Source organism: Hyaena hyaena, unplaced genomic scaffold, assembly GCF_003009895.1.
Source record: "Hyaena hyaena isolate Hyena2069 unplaced genomic scaffold, ASM300989v1 scaffold_45, whole genome shotgun sequence".
Classification (NCBI taxonomy): Eukaryota; Metazoa; Chordata; class Mammalia; order Carnivora; family Hyaenidae; genus Hyaena; species Hyaena hyaena.
This window is the reverse complement of record NW_024080677.1, coordinates 2,466,996-2,493,844: the sequence shown is the minus strand read 5'-3', so window position 1 is coordinate 2,493,844 and position 26,849 is coordinate 2,466,996. Positions and strand designations below refer to the sequence as shown.

The following is a 26,849-nucleotide window of genomic DNA, read 5'->3' as shown; positions in this document are numbered from 1 at the left end:
CTTAGAAGGGTAACACTACTTTGAATGTACCCTTTAGTATAATTTGACATTAGAGCCTTCCATATTCCAAAACTAAATTACATTAACCAGAATGAAAGGAACAAAATACAAACAAATAAATGAATCAAACTGCATTTAACAATATAATGACGAAGACAATAAAAACTTAATCCAGGTAACATTCATTCATTCATTTATAGTGAAAAGCCTAATAGTTCCCATTATGACTCTACCATCATTTAGTCTGTGGTTCCTCTGTTTTTGGTCATTTAGGTTATTCCCAAGTTTTTACTATTACAAATAGTACTTTGATTATAGTCTTCATAGATAAATCTTTGGCTATATTTCTGATTGTTTCTGTATTACTGTTTTCTTGGATGCTGTCCAAGTAACTTTTTTTTGGTCCATGTAACTTTTAAACACAGTTCTTTGTGTACCTTCAGTTAATATATAAAAACACTTCAAAGAAATCTTAAGTTCTACTGCAGTAGACCTCCTTTCAGGACAATCTGCTGCAGGAGCAGTTGACAGAAGGTCTCTGGCTGCCTCATCTTCAGATCGGCTGCAACATGAATGTCATGGCCACGGCCGTGCTGGTCTGGGCTGCTCTCAGCCAGTGGCCCAGCATGGCGGGAGTACTGAGCCATTCCTGGTAAACTTTGTTTGGAGACAACTCATCATCCCAAATGAGACTCTGGGATTGGACTGCAGTCAGAGACTCTGCCTACTCACCCTCCTTCCTTCCCAACGCTTTTCACAGAATGGCACCTCAGTCTAAAGCATTTTCCTTCCTTTTCTTGCCCTCTTTCCCTTTAGCCATTACAGGCACTTCCCAAATCAACCTCTTAGCACACCTGATTTTATGTTGGCACCTGCTCTTGGAAGAACCGAGCTGACACAACTTAGTAGGTTTGTGTTTCTAATGGTATGAATGTAATAATTCTGAAGCAATTATGTGTGTATTATAGGATAAACCAAATGAGTAAATATATTGATATAGTTGGGCATCAAGACTCTAACTGCGGGAAAGGGAAAACAGAAATATGGAGGCACCTGGGTAGCTCAGTTGGTTAAGTAGCCAACTTTGCCTCAGGTCATGATCTCACACTCCAGGAGCTTGAGCCCTGCATGGGGCTCTGTGCTGACAGCTAGGAGCCTGGAGCCTGCTTCAGATACTGTGTCTCCCTCTCTCTCTGACCCTCCCCTGTCTGCCCCTGCTCTGTCTTTCTCTCTCTCTCAAAAATAAACTCTTGGGGCGCCTGGGTGGCTTCGTTGGTTAAGTGTCCGACTTTCACTTAGGTCACGATCTCACGGTTCGTGGGTTCAAGCCCCGCGTTGGGCTCTGTGCTGACTGCTAGCTCAGAGCCTGGAGCCTGTGTCAGAGTCTGTGTCTCACGCTCTCTTTGACCCTTCCCTGCTCACGCTGTCTCTCTCTCTCGCCTAGAAATAAATAAAAAAACATTAAAAAAAATAAAGTCTTAAAAAATAAAAAAAAATATATGAAATGAGGGAAGCAGGGAGGAATGATGTGCTGAACTGGAATAGAAGGTCAGTATAACCTCATGAATTACATGTGGATGAATGTGTGTGTGTGTGTGTGTGTGTGTGTGTGTGTGTGAGAGAGAGAGAGAGAGAGAGAGAGAGAGAGAGAGAGAGATTTACAGGAAATGTCGACAGGAGATAGTTATAAATATATACAGTGTGTGCATGTGTGTGTATATGAGTGTGTGACTATTTCTACATCTTTTAGCTCTGTCCACTGAGAGAGACAAAGAGCACAGATGTTGGAATCTGGTAAAAACATATCTGCACAGATAGATATATATGAATGTTTACAGCTGCATAATTCATAATGGCCAAGAATCCAAACATCTCACCCAAATATCCATCAACTAGTGAATTGTTTTAAATGTACTACATCCATATAATAGAATACTGTCCAGCAATAAGAAGTAAACTAGTGATACATTCTACAACGTGAAGAACCTCAAAAACATTATGCTGAGTCAAAGAAGCCTGGCATAAAAGCCTATGCACTGTATAATTCCATACATGAGCAGACCAGAAAAGGCAAATCTAGAAGAGACAGAAATCAGTCCTATCTAGAACTAGAGACAGGTGTGGGAATTAAGTGACAATGGACAAGAGGGAAATTTCTGAGTGACGGAAACGTTCTACAAGTGGATCGTGATGAGGCTGCACAACTCTATAAATTGGGAGAACTGGCCCTGATTATTTTTGCAGCCTCATGTCCCAATGTTCCCTTAATACGCCCCCAAATTCCACTTGAGGAATTTTAAAGGATCCTCAGTTTCTATCTGGAACGGCGTTATCCAGTCTCCATAGCCCGGAGCAAATGTCACCTCCACTGTCATGCCAGAATCAATCCCTTCCTTCTATGCACTCTCATGAAACACTCTTTGCACAACTCTGAGAACGCTCCTTGCTCTAACTCTTCCAGCTGTGTCTGTGCATGGCTGTTCCCCCAGCACTGGACAGTGAGCTCCTCAGACCCGGGGACCAGGTCATATTCCTCTAGAGCACCTATCAAGGCATCAGGCACATCATGGGCATTTGGCAAATGAATGAATAAATGAGTGAATGAACAAAGCTATGAAGAACAAGGGAGTCTGAAGTGAATAGAAAAGGTATGGGCTGTTTTAAGCAACAGATGAACCAGCTGTTAGGAAAGCAACTAAAAAACAACTACAAACTCTGGCCCAAGTCCTGGGTGGTTCTGGTATGAAATACCTCAGCTTGAAGGATTCTGGGAAGATGGCAGAGTAGGAAGCACCAGGAATCTCCACCCCCCCTCACCCCCAGACAAGTGTACTGGCAGAATCTGTCTGATATAACTATTTTGGAACTCTGGAGTTTGTTGAAGAAATGAAAGGCGTCCAAAACAGAAAGGAAGAAATAAAACTATGTTGTTAGATAATATGATCTTATACGGAGAACACCCTATAGGTTCCCTGAAGAACTTATTGGAACTAATAAATGAATTCAGCAAAGTAGCAGGATACAAAGTCAACACACAAAAGTCAGTTGCATTTCTGTACACAAACAACAGACAATCTGAAAAGGAAATCACAAAAAACAATTCCACTTACAATAGCATCAAAAAGAATAACAACATACTTAGGAGTTAACTTAACCAAGGAGGTGAGAGATTTGTACAATGAAAACTGTGAAACACTTCCGAAAGAAACTAAAGAAGGGGATACCCAAATGGAAACACATCCCACATTCATGGATCAGAAGACTTCATATTGTTAAATTGTAGATACTACTGAAAGCAACCTACAGATTTAATCCAATGCCTGTAAAAATCTTAACGATTCCTTTTTTTTGCAGAAAAACACAACTTAAAATTCACATGATGTCTCAAGGGACCCCAAGGAGCTAAAACCATCTTGATGATACAGACTTATTAATGTCAAAACTTACTACAAAGCTACACTAGTCCAAACAGTCTAGCACTGGCATAAAGACAGACACGTGAAACCACGGAATAGAAAAGCCCAGAAATAAACCTTCACATATATGGTCAAATTATATTTGCAAGGCTGCCACGACCATTCAACAAAATAAAGAACAGTGTTTTCAACAAATAGTGCTGGAAAACTGGAGGTGCACATCCAAGAGAAAGAAGTTGGATCTTTATCCAATACCAAATAAAAAAAATAATTCAAAATGGATCAAAGGTCTAAATGTAAGACCTCCCCACCAAAGTAAAAGGCTTTGAGGAAAACAGGAAAAGGAATCACAACTTTGGATTTGGCTAAGATTTCTTGGATATGACATCAAAGGCACAGGTAACAAAAGAAAAAATTGGCAAATTGACTTCAGAAAAGTTTTTTAATCTTGTATATTAAGAGACACTACCCACGGAGTAAAAAAGCAACTCACAGAATGGGAGCAATTTTTGCAAATTATTTATTATGATAAAGAATTAATATCTAGAATTTTTAAGTCCTAAAATTCAACAACAACAAAAAACAAATGACCCAGTATAAAACTGGGCAAAGGACTTGAATAGACATTTCTCCAAAGAAGATAAATGAATGGCCAATAAGCACATGAAAAGGTGCTCAACGTCACCAATCATCAGGGAAATGAAAATCAAAACTACAGTGAAATACCACCTTACAAGCATTAAGGGGGCTACTATAAAACATCAACAACAGAAGACAAATATTGGCGAGGCTTGTGGAAAAACTGGAACCCTTGTACACCATTGGTGACAATGTAAAATAGTGTGCAGCCAACTGTGGAAAACAGTTAGTTTAAAATAAAACTACCTCAAATAAAAATAGAACCACCCTATGGGGCGCTTGTGTGGCTCTGTCAGTTAAGCATCCGACTTTGGCTCAGGTCATGATCTCACGGTCCTCGAGTTTGTCTGCTTTCAACACACAGCCCAGTGTGGATCCTCTCTCTCTCTCTCTCTCTCCTCTCTCTCTGGCCCTCCCCTGCTCTCTCTCTCTCTCAAAAATCAATAAACATTTAAAAAGAAATCGAACTAGCATATGATCTAGCGATTCTACTTCTGGGTATACACCAAAAAGCATTGAAAGCAGGGTCTCGGAGAGACATCTGCACACCCATGTTCATAGCAGCACGGTTCGCAATAGCTAGAGCTTGGAAGCAACACAAGCGTCCAATGACAGATGAATGGATAAGCGAAACGTGACCTATACATACAATGGAATCTTATTCGGCCTTAAAAAGGAAAGATATTCTGTAATATGCTACAATGTGGACAAACGTTGAGGACATTATGCCAGATGAAATAAGCCAACTGCCAAAAGACAAATACTGTAAAAGTCCACTGATATGAGGTACTTAGAGTAGCCAAATTAATAAAGACAGAAATTGTAATGATGATTGCCAAGGGGTGAAGGGAGGGGGAAATGGACAGTTATTGTGATTGGGTACAATTGTGTATAGAGTTACAGTTTTTACAAGATGAAAAGTGTTATGGGAATGGATGGGGGTAATGTCTGTACAACAATGGGAATATATTTAATACCAATGAAGAGTACACTTAGAAATGGTTAAGACGGTAAATTTTATGTTATGCATATTTTACTACAATTTTTTAAGCCCTACAAAACAGTAACTGTGTGTAAAGGACAATGGTGACAAAGATGACCCATCTCTTACCTTCATCAAGCAGCCAGCAAACACAAGGAAGCCTTTTGAATGCAGATGCTTGGCCAAGGAGAACCCAAATCCCGAGTCACAGCCTGTGACCAGGACAGCTTTGCTGCCAACCTGTTTTAGAAGGTCATACCTCACATTAGGAACCCAAGATCCTACGAGCCTACTGACCAAATCTCCTCTGGGCAGTAACGATTAGTGCTTCCCGAGTGGGCCAGTCTTGGCTATCTAGAGAAGCACCATGGTAGAGTGGGAAATGCCTGGACTCAGAATCAGACCAGGTACTAACCTTTCTGGCATCAGTTTCCTCATCCATAACCCCCATCATCCCCATCCCCATCATTACGGTATATGCATCATTGCTTACCATAGGCAAGGCACTCTGCACACATTTTTCTTATTTAATCCTCACGGTAATTCCATACAGTAAGTAGGATTACTATACCATGTTGCAAATGAGGAAACAGATATTTTCTAAATGCCCAAGGTAGTTAGCGGCAGAGTGAGAACTGAAACCAGGAATGAGAGATTCCAGAGTCTAAACTCAACCCCTAACTGCCTTTGATGGGGGTAAAGGGGGCAGTTAAGAGAGTGAGAAAGTGGCTCCAGCTGTCTCAGGAACAGACGCCCTGCTCTGAGGGTGGCCCGGGGCTGGGGGGCCCAAAGGGAAGGGCTCTGACCCCCTGGCTGGTTTTCAGCTGGGCTGCCACTCACCGGGTTCACCTTGTCGGAGTAAGTGCGCCGGCTGACAGGGACAGGAGAGGCGGAGTAAAGCAGCAGCATGCGTCTGCAGGAGAGAAGGAAGCCATGAGTAAAGGCTATGGTCATACCTGGACCTGTTCTCAGGGCAGAAGCAACTCAGAGGACCCTCAGGTACCAGTGAGCATCTCACTGCTCACCAACCCCAGCCCCTGAGGACAATCTGCTGGCAGAGTGAGGAAGAGGACCTCTATCCTCCAGGGTTGCTAGGCTGGGACAAAGTAAGCCAGCAGTTGCGGTAGCCATTTTTGCCACGTGTAAGGAGTGGAATCATCCATCCAGTGATACAGCTTGGCCCACAAAGCCTTCTGCAAACTCAGGGTCTTAACCCTTAGGTTTTATGCTGCTTCCTGATAGCTATTTTTCAATTACACTTTTATTTTTGAAATAATTGTAGATTCACAGGCAGTTAAGAAATAACGCAGAGAGATGCCCTGTAACCCTTTACTCAATTTCCCCCAATGGTAACATTTTGCAAAACTATAGCACAGTATCACAATCAGGATATTGACAGACAGGGAAAATACAGAACATTTCCATCACCACAAGGATCCCTCATGTTACCCTTTTATAGCCACACCCACTTCTCGCCCACCTCATACCCTCTTTAACCACTAATCTGTTCTCCATCTGTATAATTTTATCATTTCAAGAATATTATAGGGGCGCCTGGGTGGCTCAGTGGGTTAAGCGTCCAACTTCGGCTCAGGTCATGATCTCATGGTTCGTGGGTTTGAGCCCCGTGTCAGGCTCTGTGCTGACAGCTCAGAGCCTGGAGCCTGCTGCAGATTCTGTCTCCCTCCCTCTCTGACCCTCCCCTGTTCATGCGCTCTCTCTCTCTCTCAGAAATAAATAAAACATTAAAAGAAAGAATATTATATAAATGGAGTCACGTAGCATATAAACTTTTGGGACTGCTTTTTTCACTCAACATAATTCTCTGGAGATTCATTCAGATTGTTGCATGTATCAATAATCTGTTCTTTTTTTTTTAATATATTTTTTTAATGTTTTATTTATTTCTAGGAGAGAGAGAGACAGCGCGAGCAGGGGAGGGTCAGAGAGAGAGGGAGTGACAGACTCCGAAACAGGCTCCAGGCTCTGAGCTGGCAGTCAGCACAGAGCCCGACGCGGGGCTCGAACTCATGAACCGCGAGATCATGACCTAATCGAAAGTCGGACGCTTAACCGACTAAGCCACCCAGGCGCCCCAATAATCTGTTCTTTTTTTATGGCTACATTGTATTTCCTGGTATGGGTATACCACAGTTTGTTTAACCAGTCAACTCTTTTTGTGTTTTTGATTTTTTAAGTAGGCTCCACACCCAATGTGGGGCTGGAAATCACGACCCTGAGATCAAGAGTTGTATGCTCTACCCACTGAGCTAGCTAAGTGCCCCTGACGGTTCAACTATTAAAGAGCATCCGGGCTGTTTCCATTTTGGGTTATCACAAATAAAGCTGCTATGAACATTCCTGTACAAGTTTTTGTCCAAATCTGTTTTTCTCTTGGGTAACTGCCCAGGAGAGTAATTGCTGGGTCATGTGGTAGTTGCATGTTTAGTTTTTAAGAAACCTTCAAACTGTTTTGCAGAGTGGCTGAAGCATTCTACATTCTCAGCAGCAATGGATGAAGCAATCTAGTTTCTCCATATCCTCACCAGCATTTGGTGGTGTCACCATTTATTATTTTAGCCATGCTGATGACTGGGTAAAGATAATCTCACTGTGATTCTAATTTGCATTTCTCAAATGGCTAATGATGTTGAACATCTTTTCATATACTTATTTGCCATCTGTATATGTTCTTTGGTAAGATGTCTCTTCATCTTTTGTCTATATATTTTTTTAAGATTTTATTTTATTTTTTTTATTAAAATTTTTAATGTTTATTTTTGTTTTTTAAATATTTTTATTTATTTCTAGGAGAGAGAGAGAGAGAGAGACAGCGTGAGCAGGGGAGGGTCAGAGAGAGAGGGAGATACAGACTCTGAAACAGGCTCCAGGCTCTGAGCTGGCAGTCAGCACAGAGCCCGACGCGGGGCTCGAACCCACGAACCGCGAGATCATGACCTAAGCGAAAGTCGGATGCTTAACCGACTAAGCCACCCAGGCGCCCCTAATGTTTATTTTTGAGAGTCAGAGAGTGAGAGTACAAGCTGGGGGAGGGGTGGAGGGGGGGGAGAGAAAGAGTGGGGGGAGACACAGAATCTGAAACAGGCTCCAGGCTCTGAGCTGTCAGCACAGAGCCCGACGCGGGGCTCAAACCCACGAACTGTGAAATCATGACCTGAGCTGAGATCGGTGTTTAACCGACTGAACCACCCAGGCACCCCAAGATTTTATTTTTAAGTTACCTCCACACCCAACATGGGGCTTGAACTCACAACCTCGAGATCAAGAGTCACATGCTCCTCTGATTCAGCTAGCCACCTGCCCCTCACTACTGAGTTTTGAGAGTTTGTTACATGTTTTTCTTGTTCTCTCCATCTTCTAGAGTCTTGTTATACTTGTTTTACATAATACCGGGGGGTTTTAGTTGTACCCTTTGGGAGCAATAGAGAAAAAGCACATCTACTCCATCTTTCCAGCAGGAGAAGTGCAGTTCGTTTTTAAATGAATATTAAAGCAGAAACGATAAATGGAGGTGTTAGAGGCAGGTGAGCAGCTGGTAACAGAGGAGAGGAGGTAGGATATGGACTTGTACTACTTTCTACCATTTGAATTGTGTACTCTGTGAATATACTATCTATTAGAAACCTAAAGTTTTTGAAATATGTATAAATATGTGTTACCCAACATCCTGAAAGAACAATGGGTTCACTAGACAGAAACAAGGGTCCAGTAGAAAAACCTTCCAAAGTAAACTGTTGTCCTTTTGAATCCTCACAGAAGAGTCTCTTTGGATTTTAAGTCCCAGTACATGGTGGTCTCATGAGCAGAATCAACAAAGCTAGTTACATGATTTTACCCAAAGAGAATCATTGTTTGTTCATGACACCAGGGGTTAATCTGCAAAAAGAACAAGGTGTCCTTCTGGACCAGATTATATGTGTCGTCGTCCCCCCCCCCCGCCCCCCCGCTGTGAGTCTCTTTGTCCTACTTGATATTTTATTTATTTATTTTTTTAAATTTTTTAAAATTTATTTCTAGGAGAGAGAGGAGACAGCGTGAGCAGGGGAGGGTCAGAGAGAGAGGGAGACAAGACTCTGAAATAGGCTCCAGGCTCCGAGCTGGCAGTCAGCACAGAGCCCGACGCGGGGCTCGAACCCACGAACCGCGAGATCATGACCTAAGCGAAAGTCGGATGCTTAACCGACTAAGCCACCCAGGCACCCCTGTCCTACTTGATATTTTAAAAAGTAACAGAAAGGTCACAGCAAGGGAAAGGACTTATTTCAAACTGACTTGCTGCCAGATTTCTTCTCCTCTACTTCCCCATTCTCAAATATATTCGGACCCAAACTTGACGACCTCTGGGTGTACTATAGCAGGCTCTAGTGCTCAGACCCAGCTGTCGGCGGCGTAGTTCTTCCTCTCTAGAGAGCACAGGGCTCCATCCCTGCACGCTCATCTTCCACGAGGCAGAATCTTGACAAGGTGGGTGAGTGGGGCCATGCATGAGGGGACCCTCCAGGGGACTGCCGGGCTTCTCGGCCTTTCCCCCTTGGCCATTGCTGGGATTGCCTCAGCCTGTTCCTGTTCTCTTCTCTCCCTGGGAGGCTCTTGCAGCTGCTGCAGGATCCCTAGCTTGGGGCTACTTCTCAATTTGAAGGTCCCTGGGCCTGGAAAGTCCTTAGCACCTCAATCCTCTCATTTTAGTTGACCAGCACCTGGGGAGCTTGTTAAAATGCAGATTCCCAGGTCCCTCCCATTGATCTTCTGACTCCGCAGGATGGGATGGCAGCACACTGCGGGTCATCCAAAACCCTTACTCCAACAGCTATGCCAGCCTCACAGGCAGTACAAGTTAGACTTGGGACAGTCAGTAAACTTTCTAAGGGGTAGAATCCCAGAGAGGTAGCAGCCAAATTCAGAGGAGAGCCAGCTGGCTGCTGTCCTAACCTACAAGTGCAATTTGATGGGGCAGAGAAGGTGCAATCTGGCACGTCCCCCAAGGGCCTGGGTGAGAGCTCCCTGGCCTCCAAAGCGCTGTCATCCGGGAACTTGCCTGGCCACATTTGAGATGCCACCCCATGCTGGCCAGGGCATTCATCCTGGCTTCTTTTCCATCTTACCAGTCTGTGCCTCTATCTCTTATTCCTCCATCATGAATCAGCCACAATGACCAGTAACCCAGCTTTCTGCTGAGAGGAGTCATGACGAAGTGATTTGACAGGCTGACTACAACAAGATAGAGTCCAGGAGAGACAAATGTCAGTGACACAGTGCAGCTTGGGAGAAATATGGCCTCACACAGCAGCATCTGGGAAAACAAGCTAGTCTGCTCAACCATGAATCGCTAGTGGTGTGACTGCCAAAAGGATCTAACGCGAGCCAAGGCTGGAAAGGATAAAGAAGACTTCTCCACTCTGTCAGGTCAGGCTATCCCGGCGTAACAGATGTCATGCCCAGGCAGGTAGAGCTGAGCACCGGCGTTCAGCCAGCTGGTGTGTAACCAGGATCCAGGAGGTAGTGTCTGGGAGGTGAGGAATCCATCAGTAAGCCACCTCTCCTGGGGCAGGGCAGAGCCTTTTACCAAAGTCAGAAATGGAAAATCTGGAGCTGTGCGGGGCCAGTTAGCAGGGCAGGTCATCAGGCCAGTGTCCTTCAAGAGAGCCAGGCTCCATTCTCTCTTCAATGGGATGCTGCCTTTGTGGGAAGGGCCATTTTATATTCCTCCTCCTCCTCCTCCTCCTCTTCTTTTTTAGAAAGAGCACATGCAGGGGCGCCTGGGTGGCTTAGTCGGTTAAGCGTCCGACTTTCGCTTAGGTCATGATCTCGCGGTTCGTGGGTTCGAGCCCCGTGTCGGGCTCTGTGCTGACTGCCAGCTCAGAGCCTGGAGCCTGTTTCAGTCTGTGACTCCCTCTCTCTCTGACCCTCCCCTGCTCACGCTGTCTCTCTCTCTCCTAGAAATAAATAAAACATTAAAAATTTAAAAAAAAAAAAAAAGAAAGAAAGAGCACATGCAGAGGAGGGAGAAAGAGAGGCTCTTAAGCAGGCTCCACGCTCGGTGTGAAGCACAATGCGGGGTTCAATCTTACGATCCTGGGATCATGACCTGAGCCGAAATCAAGAGTCAGATGCTCAGCCAACTAAGCCACCCAGATGCCCCTATTCTCTTCTTATATGATGTCTTCTGCTAGTTGAAGCCCATCTCCAACCAAGCTCCTGCAGCCCATGGAAATGCCTTTAAGCAAATGGTGCTAAAAGCCTAAATGCATGTTCTTCTAGACAGACATATTTATCAGGATAGAAAATATCCATCCATTTCCTAGCTGCTGAGACTTTGAGTTTAACCTGATACTTAATTTCTCTTCTCTCAATTATAAAGGAACAGAAAGTGAATTATTTTTTTCCTCGCTCTGTGTTACAAAAGACAAAAATGAGATAACAGAGCACTCTGAACCCCTTGGAAAAGGCAATTCCAGAAGTTCTCAAAGAACTGCTTGTTTAATTTGTACTTAATACTTTCTCTAAATCACACAAAAGTTCGGTGAAGCCTCAGGACATTTTAGTTAACTGGTTTCATGTGTAAGATTTAAAAAGAGCAGTTATCCAGATGATCAAAGTACCACACCAACATATCCTGATGCGATGCTCCGAGAGAGGGATCACCTCACTTAGCTGGGACTCTTCCAGACAGACACATCTGAGTGTAAACCTGACGAAACTCACACAAACCCAAACTGACAGGCATTCTTCCAAAGTGTCAAGGTCATGAACAACAAGGACTCCAGTAGGAAGAGACTGAGGAGGCGTGACAACTAGATGCGCTGTGGGACCCTGGTTTGTACCCGGAACCACGGAAAGGTCCATCTGTAGGCTATCTGGCGAAATCTGAATCCGGTCGTCGTATCACATTGGTGGCAATTTCCGGGTTTTGCTGATTGCACAACGCAGAGGATGTTAGGTGAAAGACACGGGAGCCCTCTGTACTAATTTTGCAACTTTTGTATAAGGGTAGTTGTTTCAAAATAAAAAGTTGAAGAAAATAAAGGAGTGATGAAAGATATTCTTCTGTGCCCTGTGAAAGTCTCTGTCTGCTGCAGACACCTTGGAATTTCCTTTGCTGGAAGACAGCAGGTGCTGGCAGCCATCTTTGAGGGTCAGGCCTTACCACCGCCTGCACCATCCGTGTGTGAAGAGCTGTTTCACCCAGAAGGTGTGACCTTCGAGGGCACCTCCATCCTTTTAGTTTCTTACCTTGTTACCTTTTCTCTATCATAGAAACTCAGGGTTTTCCTGGGGAGCTGTGACAGAGGTCTGAAGAGACGGGCGGTCAGCATCGTGGCCACAAGAGGTAGAACGGGCAGCCTCCTCCTGGGGGATTCTGAAACACAAAATGTATACTCAGCGTTGCCTTGTTGCCTTCCTGTGTTTACCTTTCAGGGGCTTAGATGGGAGGGGCCATTTTCGCTCCAGGTTGTGAGAGTCCCAACTGGGCGCTGTCCATTTGGCTCATGGCACCAAGCAATGTCCCCCTGCACTGCCCTCATCAAGCTGCAGCCCCACGGGCTAGAAGGAATCAGGAGGCTAGGTTCTGGCTGTGCCACCAACTCCTTGGGTAACCCTGGGCAAGGCTTCGCCCATTGGTAACGTGAGAAGGATGGCCCAGGACGGTGATCCTAAAACCAAGCTAAGTAGCAACCACAGGAAGGACCTGGGGACCTACCCCCTCGGGCATTCCAACTCCATGAGTCCCATTCTCCTGTCTGTGTTCCCCACAACCTGCAGATCGCCGATCTGTGGTGACCCAGGACACCAGCCCGCACTCCGTGTGGTCACATGCCTCCACGGGCAGCTCTTCCAGCCCATGTCATGTATCACTGGACTCAACTTTCCACCATCCTTCCACACCCCACCACACACAGGGTCTGGCCCTGAGCCTCAGTTCATCAGCAGCTCAGAGCGCATGGAGACGGGAGCTGGAAAGGTGGACACACTTCCATCAACCTAAATTAAAACACATACATACCCCGTCTGTCCCGCCACCTTCTTCGGAAGGCAAATCAACCTTATTGCCACAAGGCCATGTACCACGTCGTGTCACCTTAGTCACTCAGCACCATGACTAGCTGTGCATTACTAACTGTTGACTGATGTGTGCATTAGTTGCCCCCCTGTTCCGGCTAACAGTGAGTCCTGCCCGAGGGAGGGAAGGGGAGGCCAGGAGGGAGCTGAGCAAGGCAACGACAGCTGGAGGAGCTGTTGGTCTTGTCCTGGTGAACCTCTCTAGCCTCTCCTTGGCGCACCTGCCTGGAGTTAGACCATTCTTATCAGGAATGAGGTTCTACCCAGGAGGCAGCTCCTCCCTGCCCTTTTGCTGCCACCCAGCCTAACTGCTAACCAGCCACCCGGGCCGCTAGGTCTGTAATGAACTCGTTACCTGGCCAGCCACTGCACTGTTGACTGCCGGAGCAGGTAGAGGTATCTAACTGCTTGATCCTCAAGAAGAGAAAACAAGTAGGGATCCCTTGGCTTGTGTGATCTTTTCCAACACTGCAGCAGACTCTGGCTCCCACTCTGGCCCCTACTCACCGCACACTATTCTCAGCACTGCAGCCAGAAAGGTCTTTATAACACAGTCAAGTTACGTGAATCCCTTGCCTAAGAGCGTCCTCTCCATGTCTATTGGAACAGGCCTCTGCGTCCCTCCCCAACCTTGTCCGATACCACCCTCCCCTCTGCTCTGTAGCCACACTGACCTTCTGAAAGTTTCCCACGTGTGCCAAGCTCCTTCCTGCCTCAGGGTCCTGGATGTTGCCCCTCCCTCACTCTAGATGGCTGAGTCCTTCTGACCCTTTGGACATCAGAGAGGCTGTCCCTGACCCTCCAGGCAGCACACAGAGGTTGCGCTCTGTAAGATCACTTCTTAATCCAAAAGCACCTTGTTTCTTTACTTTATCCTTCCCTTCTAGACGATGAGCTCAGTGAGACCAGGGGCCTTGTCTGTTTTGATCACCACTAAATCCCTCGTGCCCAAAGGAGCCTCACACAAAGGAGGCAGTTGGTGAGTCTCTGCTGAGTGCAGAAAGTCAGCCTGTAGCCCAAACTGAAGTTTCCATGGCAAGTACTTGGCAGGGGACAGCAAAATGGAGCCCAAACTCGCCCTTCATAGAAGGCACAGGCCCACATGACTCGTATTCTTTACCTGGGTGCCTCCCTCCCCCACCCCAGTGGCTGAGCTGGCTCTGCACACACATCTCCACCTCTCCCATCAGGACAGAGTCTGCGGTCACCACCACTGGGTGACTCCGAATCCAGTGGTCTATAATTAAAGCCCTTCCATGCCTTCTGCTCAGGGCCTGTGGTAGAGACTGCTTCAGTATTATCTCCAAACTGAGGGCTGCTTTCAATTTTCTTTTCCCTTGAGTCCACAATACGGAAAAGGGTGGGAATCAAAATAGCTTGAAGAACATGAAAACTCAGCCCCTTGAATAAGGCACTAGTCACAAAGTAGTCTCTTACACACAGAATGGTAGAATTTTACATCTCTTCTTTTTCAAGTTTCTTGTTTTTTTAATGTTTATTTAGTTTTGAGAGAAAAGAGACAGAGCATGAGTGGGGGAGGGGCAGAGAGAAAGGGAGACACAGAATCGGAAGCAGGCTCCAGACTCCGAGCTGTCAGCAACAGAGCCCAAGGCGGGGCTCGAACTCACAAAAAGTAAGATCGTGACCTGAGCAGAAATTGGATGCTTAACTGACTGAGCCTCCCAGGTGCCCCTCTTTTTTAAGTCTCTTAAACACGTTGCCTTTTTCACTGCAAACACAATGCTACAAGCAGTGGGATTCCCACGTAGTCTCTGGGGATGTTTGCCAGCTTACTGCCTTTTGCTAGACTTTCTTCTCTGCAGATACGGAGTTCTCAACCTTGAAAAGCCCTCACTTGCCTTTTGGCTTGGAAACAGAGGTGGCTGTGACAGGGGGGTGCTGCAGGAAGGCAGAGTGCCTTGTGGGGGTGGGCACAGTCTCCCAAGCCTTGAACTCAGTCAGCTGCCCCGGGGCAAGTTGGCACAGGGAGCTTGACTGCCAAATTTATAAGATACTGTCACAAAATCAAGATGCTCGCGTGTCAATCTGTAATCTGGGAGAAACTCTTCTCACGTGGAGAATGGCCGGGTCTACTCTCAAGGACACGTCCTCTCAATGCATAACCTACGGAAGGTATCTCCTCTCCAAAAAACCAGTGTGTGCACCTCGCCCCAATGCTGGGATCCCTTGTCACATTCTGACAGGACTACCTTGCAAAGGACACAGCCGGATGCCTTCCTGCGCGTCAGGATCAAGGTCTCCCTTGTAAGGGACAGACATTCCCAATACGGACTTCCTTGGAAAAGATGGCGCGTCGGCAGGAAACAGGAACACAGGAGGTGGGCGTCAGGCAGGAAACAGAACATATGTGTTTTGAGATGTGAAGCCTGGAGGGGCCGTGGCAATACCAAGTGGGAAAGGAAGGCCCTGTCCTACAGAGGAGGGCAAGCTGGGACTGCACAAGGAAGTCTTCCTATGAAGGGAGCCCACACTGAGCAGCTTTAAGACCAGTGGGCTTCGGTGTGAGATTCAAGTTCCGACAACTGGCAGCCTGCCTCCAGTGTGTTCTACCTGGCTGTTTTGTTTGGGCAGCCTTTGGCACTGCAGCTAGGCAGCTAAGTAATGCTGGAATGCAATACAGAGTTGCACTTACTATCTTGAGCTTCCATACAATCACCTCTGTTAACTTCCTGGACTCTGGGCATTTGAGTTTGAAATCCCTACATACACACACACACACACACACACACACACACACACACACACATATATATGTGTATATATATAGGGATTTCAAACATATATATGTGTGTGTGTGTATATACATATATATGTACGTATATATACATGTGTCTCGGTTAGTCTGAGACACATTCCAGGCACCTGATTAAACTCAGGTGATGGCAACACTCTTCCAATAAAACAGCACCAACACTCTGAAGTGGTCATCTTTTTGGGCGTCTGTCCTGCTCACCTGACCCCTAGCCTCTTAGAACTGCAGAGGGTTTGGCCTCCGCTGCTGTGGTTGCACAGTGAGGCCCCCCCTCCGGCCGAGGGGGACCGGGTCTGGGACAGAGCCCGTCCTCTGTCCCCTGGCACTGGGAAAGAATGCAAATCGACCTTGGTGGGGCAGGGACAAATGAGCTGGCTGCAGCAGCGGGGAGGGGGGCCTGAAGCCGGAGAGGGAGAGGGAGAGAGGCAGTCTGCAGAGAGAAGAGCCTGGCCCACATGCAGAAAGGAGAGATGGACACGGAGAAAAAAGTGAAGCACAACGGAACCGCCTCAGGACAGGCCTGTTTCTTTTTTTTTTTTTTAATTTTTTTTTTTAATGTTTTATTTATTTCTAGGAGAGAGACAGCATGAGTAGGGGAGGGTCAGAGAGAGAGGGAGTCACAGACTCTGAAACAGGCTCCAGGCTCTGAGCTGGCAGTCAGCACAGAGCCCGACGCGGGGCTCGAACCCACGAACCGTGAGATCATGACCTAAGCGAAAGTCAGATGCTTAATCAACTAAGCCACCCAGGCGCCCCACTACAGGCCTGTTTCTGAGACCTATGTGCCCTCCTGTCCTCCAGCTCTGTGAGGCATACAAGGTGTTTATTCTCCATGTTATTTAAATATGTTTATAGTCCCTGTTCCTTAGAACAGAAACAACACTAGCTACATACACTGAAAGCAGGTTCTTTCTGCAGAGTATTATTACTAATTCTTTAAAAATATTTTTTAAATATGTATTTATTTTTGAGAGACACAGTATGAGCGGGGGAGGGGCAAAAAGAGAGTGGTGACACAGAATCCGATGCAGGCTCCAGGCTCTGAGCTGTCAGCACAGAGCCCGACGTGGGGCTCGAACCCACGGACCGTGAGATCATGACCCGAGCCAAAGTCAGACACTTAACCGACCGAGCCACCCAGGCACCCCTGAGCATTATTACTAATTCTTAAGCCTGCCCCATATTCCGAGAGCGCCACACTGTAGATCTTGCAAGGAAAAGAGCAACACGTGCCTCCTCCTCTCTGCTTCTCATCTGTCCTTCTCCGAGAGAAAGTGTTTGAAGGGCTGTCAAAATTGCCATAGTCACAAATGCCAGATTAAGCAGACATTCTATCCCTACGAGTAGGGCTTGCCTATCAAACTGAAGTCAGACAGCTAAATGATAAGAGTCTCAGGGCTCCATTCGTAGGCTCTTCACAACACCATGATGAACTCTCATAGCTTTAAATATGGTTTACAGGGGTGCCTGGGTGGCTCATTCGATTAAGCATCCAACTCTAGACTTCGGCTCAGGTCATGACCTCACAATGTGGGAGATCAAGCCCCACGTCGGGCTCTGTGCTGAAGCACATTCCCTCTCTCCCTCTCTCTGCCCCTCTCCCATTCTCTCTCTCTCTCTCTCCAAATTAATTAATTAATTGAAAATAAATACATAAGATTTATATGCTGCCAACTCCTAAATATTTCTCTGTACCCAGTCTTCTACTCCAAACTCCAAATTTATGTATCTGCCTGCCCATCCGACATCCCCACTGTAATGTTTAAGAGGTATCAATTATAATTTATAATAATTTGTACTAGGCATATATTACACTTGAACCTGTCCAAAACTGAGCTTGTGCTATGGCACTGAATACCTGCTTCTCTACGTCTTCCTCCTTCTTGATCCCTCCCTTTTTTGCACACTCCACTGCTAAGCTGTCAGCACATCCTGACTCCACCTTCACCATGTATCTAGGACCCTCAGATAACATCTTTGTCTAAGCCTTCATCACTTTTTGCCTGGATTATTGCAACTGCCTCTTAACCAGGCTCCCTGCTTTCACCCTTACCCTTCTTCAGACACTGCTCGACACTACCGTACATGATCTTATGAAATGCAAACTCGATCATGTCACTTCTGCACCAAACTCTTGCTCAGACTAAAAGCCAAAGTCACTACAAACTGCCCCCCTGCAGCTGTCCATGATCTGGGTTCTCATGACCTCTCTGGCCTCATCCCCCATGTTCACTGCCCTTAGTCACAGTGGCTTTCTTGCTATACTTAGAACATGACAAGTAAGCTCCTGCTTTGGAAACTCTGCCCTTCCTTTTCCCTCTACCTGGAACATTCTTCCCCCTCAACATCCACGAGCTCATTCTCTCATTTCAATCTTTTACTCAAATGTTTACTCAGTAAATCACTCCCTGGCCACCCCACCAATCCCACCCCCATCCTGACCTTTTCTATACCCTTACCTGCTTCCATTTCCCCTCCCTCCTTGGCTTACCACATAAGAATGTTATACACATTGTACTTATTTATCTCATTTGTTATCTCTCAGTCCCATCAGAATGTAAAGTCTGAGAGCAGAAATTTTGGTCGCTTTGGTCATTGTCATATCCCCAACACCTAACAGTGCCCTGTACACAGTAGGTACATAATATGCAAATTATCTAACAGGGTCTTCAGCAGAGGGATACTATGATCAGACTTAATACAACACGATAATACAATAAGCCTCACTGGGTTAACAATAAACTGAGGATGAACCAACCAGAGCAGAAGCAGGGAGACCATTTAGATGCTATGGCAATAACCAAGGGCCACAATTTATAGCCACAAAGGTTGTGCACTGCACAGCTCCAGTGAAACGTGACAAGTACTGTCTGGAGATACATAAAAGGGCTGCCAGCCCTGGTGGAAACCACAAAGGTGATTAGAAGTGATTAGAATCTGGCCACGTCTTGAAGGTAAGAGCCCAATATGATTTACCTGACAAATTTAACGGAGGATGTGCAAGAATGGAAAATAAAAAATATTTCTAAGGTTTTTGGTGCAGATGTAAAAAAGAGAATAACATTACAACAAAGGATATATTAAAGAACCAGTCTATTCATAAGTGCGTACAACATTTCAAATCAGTGTATACAAACTGGGCCTCACCCACTCACGCCAAATCATGTCTCCAACTATGCTTTTCGCATCTACTCATACAGACCATTTGTGATACCGTCACTTGGCAACTCCTGTACTCTCCAATTTCTGCGTCTTGGTCATCCTGTACCACATGTGCCTTCTTCATATGACCAAGTTCTGATTCCATTAACACTCCTCCAAGATGCCTTTCCTGATGCCCCAACTAAACAATCAATCTCTCCCCTACGTTTGCATTTTGTCCCTTCCTTCTGTGCCTCTGTAATAGCACTTAGAATAGCACTTACCTAAACAAGGAGTAATGGAGGTTATTTCCAAGCATTCAAGCCCCTGTCTAACTACTGATCCCCTCCTGGACTGTGAGCGCCCCACAGATAGGATCCACCTATCCTATCATTCACTTCTTCCTCCAAAATATCTACGCCTGTGTCTGGCAGGAAACAGACACTATACAAATGTGTATGAACAGAGTATGAAAACCGCACAAACTCCAAAGGTCAGCCTCCTCGCCGGCCTGGGGTGTATATAAACTGTGCAGAGGGGGACTCCAAGGCTCAGGGAGAAAGTAGGACACGTGCTGCATCCTGAAGGATCCGGGAAGCAGGAGGCATGCAGGCGAACGTGCCCCTGCAACTGCCTCCTCGCAGGGTTCGCCGGTGACTCTACATCAGCTGACTCGAGGCCAATTTGGGCCGACAGGCTGGAAAAAAACGCGCCGAACTAACGACTCCGGCAGCGCTGAGCCCTCCTCCAAAGAGGCGTCGGGCGAACAGCCAGGCTCCGCCCGGTGCGCACTCGCTCCAGCACCTGAGAGCACGGGAAGCCCGAGACGCGCAGGCGCAGCCTCACCGTGCGCCGAGCGCGCAGCGCGCGCAGCGCGCGCAGCCAATGGCAGCGCCACGCTCCTTACGCGTCGGCCCGAGCCACGGGGGCTCGGCTCGAGCCGCGCTCCCATTGGCTAAGACGGCACCGCCCAGACAAAGCCCCGCGGACGACGCCCCCGGCTCAGGGTGCCCCGGAGCCCAGGGCCACCTCAGCATCCCCCCGCTGCCCCCACGGCGCGGCCGGCGTGCTGCCTCCCCCTCTCCTCCCGTCCGGCAGCCGGTCAGGTCCCCCGGCCATCGCGGTCTCAGCTCGCGCCCCAGGCGGCAGGACCGGCAGCCTAACCACTGTCCGCCATCCCTCCCCATGGCGCAGCGTGGCGGGGTGGGGGGGAGCGCTCCCCAAGTCCTGCGAACAGGGCCTCATGGAGGACGCGATGCGGGGCAGGATGAGGGGGATACAGTGAAGCCGGGGGGCACCGCCGAACGCGAAAGACCAAACTGCTAGCTTTTGGTCCTGGATCGACCTCTAAGATACGACCTTAGGCCGCCTCCTTCCCTTTTGGGGAGCCAGGGGGGTCTGTAAAATGCGGCGGGCGAGGAAAGATGAGTGCCGAGGGTTTCCCCTGGGAGCCTCGGGCTGCATGGTCAACCGGGGCCTTCTGCGGAGCACATTATTCCAAATAATAAACGCCAGACGGGCTCCCGGGGACGGGGGGGGGGGGTGAGGCGGGTCTGGGCGGGGTAAGTCCACCTTCCTACCTAGACTCCGGCCGCAGCGGCAGGGCCAGACCTACAGGAACCTAAGGCGCCTTCCCCACCCGCATCCTGGCCACTCGGCCAAGCGGCCAAGCGAGGCCAAAGCGAAGTGAGCAAGTGCGCAGGCGCAGGCACATCCCTGTAGAGCTGCAGAGGTGCGGACCCCTCCTCTTACCGAAAACCAAACGGGCGGAGGGGCTCTGGCCGCCCACGGCTCAGCTGGCGCGTTCCCCGGGGACAGGCGCTTCGCGGGTACCCGCGCTGCTGGCTTGAGCAGCCGAGTGGGGGCGCTGCCGCCGTCTCCTTCTGGAAGCCCCTCTACCTGCTGCCGCTACTGCGGCTTCCTACTTGCGCTACCGGATGGGGACAAGCCTGGACCCCGTGGGTGCGCGTGACGGGGCTGCGCTGGGCGGGGCGCAAGGCGGGCGTGGCCGGGGCGGGGAGCGCTCCTGCACTTTCTCCGGCCTCCTTCGGCCTCCGCGGTCCCGCCTGGCCCTCCTCCTGCGTTGGGTACCCCCTGTCGGGCTCCCAGCCAGAGATTGACCCCTGTCGGGCGCTGATCTCCCCCGCCAGCCCCCTTCTGGAGCGGGTGGGGGCTGGGGGCCTTCGGGCTGGGACAAGGTGGTGCCGCACCGGGACCTGAGGGAAACCTGGTGAGGAATAAGGCTCCTTCCAGGTTCTGTGCATGTTTTCTGTCGTTAGAACTCATCCGGGTTGGTTGATTTCTCAGGGTTTTTTTTGTTTTTTAGTGTTCTTTTTTTTTTTTTGGATCGGGTGAAATGCATTTAAAGAATTACTCCTACGGATCTTTAAAAGTAATTTAAGAATAGCACAGCTCCCAGAGTTTCAACAATGGAACATCAGGGGCCAGTTGGCCACAGATCAGGATGCCCTCGCCAAGTTTCCAGGATGAAAAACCGACTGAAAAGAGAAGGAAACGATCAGGACAAATCTGTGGCAGAACTATGTTTAGGTCAAATTACGGAGAAGCACGGATTGGAAAGGGACGAGGCAGATGAAAACGGGAGGGAAGTATTGGCCTGGTGGGACTTAAAAAAAAACCAAACCAAAACAAAAAAAACTTGTCAGCTCAGTTCCATGAGCTTCTTGAGAGTGGCTGTTTCTTCCTTATTTATCCCCAGCTCCTGACACATAGAGTTTTGAAGAATGAGAGGGTCACACAGGTAGGATGCACTTGATTCTCTGCACCCAATTTTCAGACAAATCGCAAGCATTGTTTCTTCAGTATTGTGTTTCAGAATTCTCACTGTGCACATCATGCAGCAGCCATAACATAAATCGTTATATTGGGCCACTGGTTACACTTTGGGAGTTACGCCTTGCTAGACAACTGGTTAATTAAAGGAAGAATTAATATTTTCACCTAGGCTCTGCTTTTGGACTCAGAATTAAATTGAAATGTAGTTCTATTTATGGAAAACAGGGAAAGGATACTTGACCAAAAGTTCTATCAAGACTGCACCTGTGGCTGACATCGCATCTTCCCAGGCTGTCTTTCTGATCCAGCTTTGCTATGGCAAACAGCTGCATACAGGTGCTACCTGGCAGCGCCTTGCCACAGCTGCACCTGGTGTTTTTCTGCCTCAGATCTCTGTCACGGCAGCTGGGGACCCTTGCAGAACCACTGCCCATTCAGACACACGCACAAACCTGCAAATGCAAAACTAACACCTCATGGGACAGCCTTTGAGGCAGAAACCAGCGTCTGAATTGGTAGAGAAATCCTCTACTCTTCCCTCCTCCTGGTGGGCAGTTCGGAGGTGCATTCTGTATAACTCCTAAAATGATAGGGTGCTGGTGGCCCATGGTGGTACCCAACTTGCAGTTCAGTCCTGCACTCTTGGATTGCTTTTCTCTGTTCTTTCTCGCTTGTCTGATTTTCCAGCCCACCACTCCTGTTCCTTGGGATTTGTTCCCAAAATAAACTACCTATATTCTTGCTCAGAGTCAATTTTGCAGGGGTTCCCAGACTAAGCCAGTCATGAACCCAAAAGAGGCATCTCTGCCCACCTTTCATGGCCATTGTCAGCGGACCTTTCCCAAGTCTACTAACAAGAAATCAGTTTGTTCAGCCTGAGCTTTTGCTCCTTTTATTTCCCAGTTGCCTTGCCCTCTAGGGCATCACTAGTAAGCTCTCAGAGACAGGCAGGAAGTATCAGGGATTCCCAAGGGGTAGGGCCAGGTGACAGGCTGAGGCTAAGTGAGAGTCTGACAAAAGCCATTCTCGGACCATTTAAACCTTTCTCCTGTTTCCAAGGTCCTTGCTGTGGACTTTGAAACTGGAGAAACTCTGAACTCTGGGGTTGAACATGGAAGCAGTTCGCTCTCCACACAGCGTGTGCCAAGACTCTGTCTCTTTTCTGCCCTCCTGTTCCCCTCACCCCCTTGTAAAAGCAGTTCCTCTACCCAGATACAAGGCCTCAGGCCAGCGCATTCCACACCTACTACATTTCATCTCATTTCAACACCAACGGTGCTGTTGAAAATTGCGAAGCTAGCCTTGGGAGGGAAACAGCCCTTCGTCTCTGCCTTCATGGAGGGAAATGAGACATATACCTAAACTAAATGAATCATTGGAAGTTCTGTAGATCTTCTAAAAGAGGGACATGGAAGTTTAGTGAGAGTGCCACCAGGCCTCAGGGCGGGCTTTGTAGAAGAGGTAACATCCTGAAAAACTCTCATTGGAACGAAGTCCCCTAAGAGATCCCACTGCCCAGAGAGCAACAGTGTTTGCTCCTGTCCATGTCAGCTCCTAATCACCTCCTGGTTCATGCCCTTCCTAAATCATGCTAATCATTCCCTCATCTTCCTAGCCCTCCCTTTGTAGATCTGGCCCTGTCCCATCTCTGAATGCCTTTGGTCTTCTCTGCCCTCAGCGGCAAGCATTGAATGCTAAATGGTGCAGGTTAAATCCTGCCCTTGGCCGGGCACAGGAACCCGTGAACCCCTCCAGAAGCCCCCAGGTGCAGCCCTCTATGCTGTGTTCCTCTGGGGAAGAGAGAAGAATAACACCATTTACTATTCTAAACCCTTCAGGTCTTCTGTTTAGGTACAATTGAAAAAAAAATGGGGGGAGAGGTGCTAGATATCATGCCCTTAATTCAGAATTTTAAGTGTCAAGCAGCCTGTTTTTCTATAATTGACAGTGAAAGGAAGAAAAAGCCCAACAGATTACTCTAAAAACTGTGGTGCTAAGAATCTAATGGGCTCCATTAGATTGATCCTGACGTGACTATAATACTGATTTCTGCCCATGAATGAGAACTAGAGGCTCTGTCTTTTCCCCTGCAGTGAATGAGCAAGTAAAACAAAAGCTTGGACCTTTCTGGGAAAAGAGGGGCATCCATATCCCCACCCCCTTTCTGTCTCTTGATTGCAGTGTATTTAATTAAAATCTTTGCTGTTTTTTGTTTTTTTTAACACAGTTTGGTGTGGGGAGTAGTTTGGAATTTTTTTTTTTAAATGTTTTATTTATTTCTAGGAGAGAGAGAGACAGCGTGAACAGGGGAGGGTCAGAGAGAGAGGGAGTCACAGACTGAAACAGGCTCCAGGCTCTGAGCTGGCAGTCAGCACAGAGCCCGACTCGGGGCCCGAACCCACGAACCGCGAGATCATGACCTAAGTGAAAGTCGGACGCTTAACCAACTAAGCCACCCAGGCGCCCCTGGAATTTTTTTTTTTTTTAATGTAGGCTCCACACGCAACGTTGGGCCTGAACTCAGGACCCTGAGATCAAGAGTCATGCCGTGCCACGTGAGCCAGCCAGGTGCTCCAGTAGTTTGGAAATATAAGCAAAGTTTCTTTGAGGTAGTCAGGATCTTAGAAGAGGGAAAGTATAGGAAGATAAAAAACAGTGTCCCTACCTCTGCGCATTCATCTCAAGCTATAAAACTCCTTCCTTCCCTCTTTCCGTTTACATCTAGCCCTTATTATATCTCACACATTGTGCTTTGTTCTCGGAATGCGATAATAACCAAATGCTGGCTCTCTGTCTTCAGCAACACAATTTAGCAGTTAATCACTACGTACCAGACTCTATGTCAAGTGCTTTGTGTGCGTTATTTCACTTAATCTCTGCAACAATCTTAAAAGTGGCCTAAGATTATCCCCTTTCACTTCTAAGGAAGTTGAGGCCTACAGAGGTCAAATAATTGCTTCTGGCACCACAACTAGCAAGAGGCAAAGACAGGTCCCACACACGTCTGCCCTATCCCAAAGGCTCTCTCTAAACACACCACCAATTGTCGTAAGATTCTTGCTCTATAAAAGGAAGGAAGGAAGGGAGGAAGGGAGGGAGGAAGGAAGGATGAGAAGTCCCCAGGTGGCTCAGTCAATTAAGCATCCGACTCAATTTCCACTTAGATCATGCTCTCCGGGTTTGTGGGATCGAGACCTTTGTCAGGCTCCATGCTAACAGTGTAGAGCCTACTCAGAATTCTCTCTCTCAAAAATAAATAAATTTTTTTTAAAAGGATGAAAATCCTAGTTTATAAGACTATCTGGAGTACAGAATTGTTTTGTAACTTACTGGGCATTATTTCTGCAATTTAATAGAAGCTCAAATTGCCTTATTAAATGGAAATTTCTTTCAACAAATACCAATACAGATGCCAAGATCTGATGCCCTCAACTAGGAAAAGCAAATATAGGTTCTAATTGACTATATAAACTTGGAAATACAAGAGTATGGGACGAGATTCTCAACCCTTAAATCAGATTTAATTTTCTGACCTTCAAATTCTGTTTTTTTCAAAGAATATTTGTTACAGTAAACTCTTAAAAATCAGGATACAAAACTATATGCTTATTTTCATTGATATCTTTTCAACTTTTTTCCAATGAATTTTTTTTAATATATTTTCTGCCTCTTGCTACCAAAGACAGAGCCTACCTACTATTTCAAAAGGGAAATCAAATTGCCAAGTTGCTGCCTCTCTGTTTTGGGTTGCCAGCACCTCTTTCCCCAGGCGTATCTGCTCCTTCCCAACTCACTCCTCTCAACCAGGCTTTTCCCAAGACCTGAAGTATTTATCCCTCTTAATAGCTCTCACGTTCAGTTCAGTGTTCACTCACCTTAGCCGGTGGTGGGGTAACAATGCTCCCTCAGCACTATCTGCATGCAGGACACTCTCCAGGTAAGTTACAAGGCCGATCACCCGGAATCCTCTTACTGCTCAGTTAATAGGGTATAATACACACCCCTGGAAACATCTCCCCAAATCTGTGTATTATTTCAATGCTTGCCTTTAGCTAGGAAGGGAAATTCTCACACCCGTATGATAAAGCCACCTAATGATAAAATACAGTATTTAGAGTTCTGAATGTTTGTGTGTTTGTCATTAAATAGGCAAAGTCCAGCTTTCTAAATGTTTATTTTAGGTTTAAAATGTCCGTGAGTTTGGCCCTCTGACAAAGGATCAAGAGTAAATGCCACTGCTTAGGGACACATAAGAAAAAATGATGCCAAAGGGCAACTCCAAGTGACTGCATGTTGAGCACTCCCTGCTAGGTATATGTGGATGTAAATGAACACAGGAACTGGCCTGAATAGAAAGAAATATGCAGAGAATGCCCTGAGCGTGACTCAAAATCAGGACCTGAGAAAGACTTCAAAATAGCCAAGTAGCTTTGGACACATTAGCTACAGGAAGGTGGGACCGAAACATACCCCTTGAACATCACAATGGAGCTAAGGAAGAGTATGTCTGCAATATAGGAGATCCCTTAAGGGCGTCTCTTTAGTATTACCACACCCTGTGATTAAAGTCAATGGAAAATTACAACAATCAAATTCAGGCAGGACCTGCTAATGACCTTGATCCTTCATGAATCAAGGTTTGGGGCACCCTAGCAGGTAAAGAAGCACAACCAGCCAAGGACAAAGGGAATATGGAGTGGGCAGTAGGAAAAGGTAATTATAGATACCACCTACAACCATGTGACCAATTTCAGAAAACAAGGACTGTGATCGTCATGAGTATTTCTTCCTTATTTTGTTATGCGCACTTGTGTGTTTAATGTCTTTCTTTCCTCTATTACTCCCTTATGTAACATAAGACGTTTTGACTTTATATCATATATATCATAGTATTAAGTTTATTATTTTTTTAAGTTTTGTTTGTATTTGTTTATTTTGAGAGAGACGGAGAGGGCACCAGCAGGGGAGGGGCAGAGAGAAAGGGAGAGAGAATTCCCAAGCACATTCTGTACATGGTCAGCTT

General features: G+C 46.9%; 1 protein-coding gene across 2 annotated transcripts in view; it reads right to left on the bottom strand.

Moving 5' to 3' along the window:
* BDH1 (3-hydroxybutyrate dehydrogenase 1) overlaps window positions 1-20,949 on the bottom strand; it is a 37,705-nt gene extending 16,756 nt beyond the window's left edge. Inside the window, exons 1-4 of one of the 2 annotated variants that reach the window (XM_039230405.1) lie at window positions 20,783-20,949; window positions 12,289-12,415; window positions 5,878-5,950; window positions 5,167-5,277 (exon numbers count right to left, since the gene is read on the bottom strand). In XM_039230405.1, coding sequence (XP_039086336.1) covers window positions 5,167-5,277; window positions 5,878-5,950; window positions 12,289-12,371 — 267 coding nt within the window. In that variant the 5' untranslated portion in view covers window positions 12,372-12,415; window positions 20,783-20,949. Of the gene's footprint in view, window positions 1-5,166; window positions 5,278-5,877; window positions 5,951-12,288; window positions 12,416-19,314; window positions 19,839-20,782 lie in introns of those variants that run through there. The other variant, XM_039230406.1, reaches the window with a different exon arrangement.
* Between the last annotated feature and the right edge of the window lie 5,900 nt (window positions 20,950-26,849).